The sequence below is a fragment of the Propithecus coquereli genome, unplaced genomic scaffold, assembly GCF_000956105.1.
Source record: "Propithecus coquereli isolate 6110/MARCELLA unplaced genomic scaffold, Pcoq_1.0 Scaffold525, whole genome shotgun sequence".
NCBI classification, from domain to species: domain Eukaryota; kingdom Metazoa; phylum Chordata; class Mammalia; order Primates; family Indriidae; genus Propithecus; species Propithecus coquereli.
In genome coordinates this window covers 300,740-302,884 of record NW_012151119.1, presented here as the reverse complement: position 1 = coordinate 302,884, position 2,145 = coordinate 300,740, and the positions used below count along the sequence as shown (strand labels likewise).

The 2,145-nt window shown below is 70.9% G+C and overlaps 1 protein-coding gene across 1 annotated transcript in view; it reads left to right on the top strand.

Annotated features, from left to right (window-relative positions):
* The first annotated feature begins 1,762 nt into the window (after positions 1 to 1,762).
* The window catches only part of TRH (thyrotropin-releasing hormone), a 2,053-nt gene continuing 1,670 nt past the window's right edge, over positions 1,763 to 2,145 (top strand). The window contains exon 1 of the mRNA XM_012656895.1: positions 1,763 to 1,930. Coding sequence (XP_012512349.1) covers positions 1,771 to 1,930 — 160 coding nt within the window. The 5' untranslated portion in view covers positions 1,763 to 1,770. The remainder of the gene's footprint in view (positions 1,931 to 2,145) is intronic.

The following is a 2,145-nucleotide window of genomic DNA, read 5'->3' as shown; positions in this document are numbered from 1 at the left end:
CTCTTGCTCAGGCCGGTCTCGAACTCCTGACCTCGAGCGATCCTCCCGCCTCGGCCTCCCCGAGTGCTGGGGTGACAGGCGCCAGCCCGGCCTCCATCAGGGTTTTGGACGGAAGGAACAGTGTCCAGGGAGGCAGGGAAATGCTGGGGCTGTCTAGAGGTACCAGATGCCTCCACTGATCCGTTCCCTCTGCCTGAAACATGTGGTTTCTTCTAAGCCCGCCTGAGTCTTCCTCGCCCCTCCGGCTGCAGCTGACGTCCCTTCTGGACATCTCCTGGCAGACCTGGTGGCTCTGCTCTGGATTCTGTCTCCGGCGTCTTGCACCCAAACCTTTGCCCTAGCTCATGTCGCCCTGCATTGCGACTCGGTTTTGCTTGTTTCAGAGACGGGGTCTCGCTCTGTTGCCCAGCTGGAGCGCAGTGGCGCGACCACGGCTCACCGCGGCCTCGAACTCCTGGGCTCAAGGGATCCTCCCGCCTCTGCCTCCCGAGTGCCGGGACTGCAGGTGGAGCCACCGCGCCCGGCTCCGTTCTCCAAGCTTCTTTCTGAACTCCCTGAGGGCCGGGGCTGAGCTGCACCCACTTCTGGGCGTCCAGGCCCCACCGAGGCGGCTGCCGCGCACTGGGGGCCTGCTGGGTGTTTCCAGATGGAGGTGGCGCCCGGGGCTTAGCCTGCCGTGGCAGTGTTTTATCCCACGGCACCCTGTGACAGCCGGGATTCGGGGGACTGACGGGGACAGGCTGCTTGGCGTCTGTGCTGTCCTCCCCGCTGCACGCCCTCCCTGCGCCCCTTCACGGGGCAGCGTGGACTTCTGGCCCAGCGGCTGCAAACTGCAGCGACCGCAACGACAGGGGGCAGCACAGCAGGGAGTGGCGGGGAGTGGGGCGACCCGGGGCGGCCAGGCTCAGCTCCAGCCCCCTCTTTTCCACGCGATTTTCAAGAAACGCCAGAAACCGCACATTTCCCTAAGTCCTCCTGGCTTTAAAGTGTTGCTTACTCAGATTTTTTTCCGAAACATGGTGGGAACCACACGCGACCGTCCGCGAGCTGGCGACAGCCTGCGAGGACGGCGGTGCCGCGATGCTGAAATCTGCCCTCCCGTCTCCCATTGCACGGATGGCAAGACTGAGGCCCGCAGCCGGCGGGACGTTTGTCAGAGGTGGGATCGCGGTCCCGCTTGACCCCCGCCTTCTCCCCCGCGCACCCCGCCCGCGCCGTCGGTGTCTGTGTCTCTGTCCACGCGGGTCGCCGCGCCCGGGTCCGTCCGCTTAGACGACGGAGCTGCCGGGGGCTGGCGCGGTGCCGAGCGCGCGCCTGTCGCCGTCCCCGCCCCGGGTTTCCGGAGCCGCCGCGGCGGGCGGGTCCCCGTGGCGCTGTCGTCATTGTCCCCGGCCCGGCGACCCCGCCCCGACCTCGCCGCGCTTATAAGGGCGCCGCGCCCAGGACGCCGCCGGGGCTGCAGCTGGACCGCCCGGCAGGTAACCGGCCCCGTCCCCCGCCTGGGTCCCGCGGAACCGGCCTCGGGGCGTCGGCGCGGCCGGGGCCTGGGGGCTCGAATCCGCATTCCCGCGCTGGGATCCGGGTTTTGGCCAGAGGAGGGGTCGCGCAAACTTGGCGTCGCGAGCCCGAGCTGCAGCCGGGAAGCGGGATCCGGGCGCGGGGCGGGACTCGGGTGGCGGCGGGGACCGGGCGGGGACCTTGGGGACCGGGCGGGGACTTGGGGGCACGCGCCGCGCTCACTCCGCTGCCCCCGACCCAGGCGCCGCCGCGATGCCTGGCCCTTGGCTGCTGCTCGCCCTGGCTGTGACCCTCGCCCCGGCCGGCACCGACGGAGCCCAGCGGGAGGCCGCTCCCCTGCGCCGGGCGGGGCCTCTCCTCTTCCTCCGGGAAGGCCTCCGGGCGCCGCAGGGGGACCGGAGCGCGCGCTCGGGTGAGTGGGGGAGGCTGCCCGGGCCACATGTGGGGGGCGGGCGAGGCCTGCAGGAGCAGGGGAGGGTGGAGGAGGGCTGGGGGCACCCCGAGGCGGAGGGGACAGAGGGCGCAGCCTGGTGGCCCAGCCTCCTGCCTTTCGGAAGCCCCGAAACCCTCCTCAGCGCCCGCCTCCGCGGGGGACCACCCCTTGAGCCCACGTTCCCTTTCTGCCCC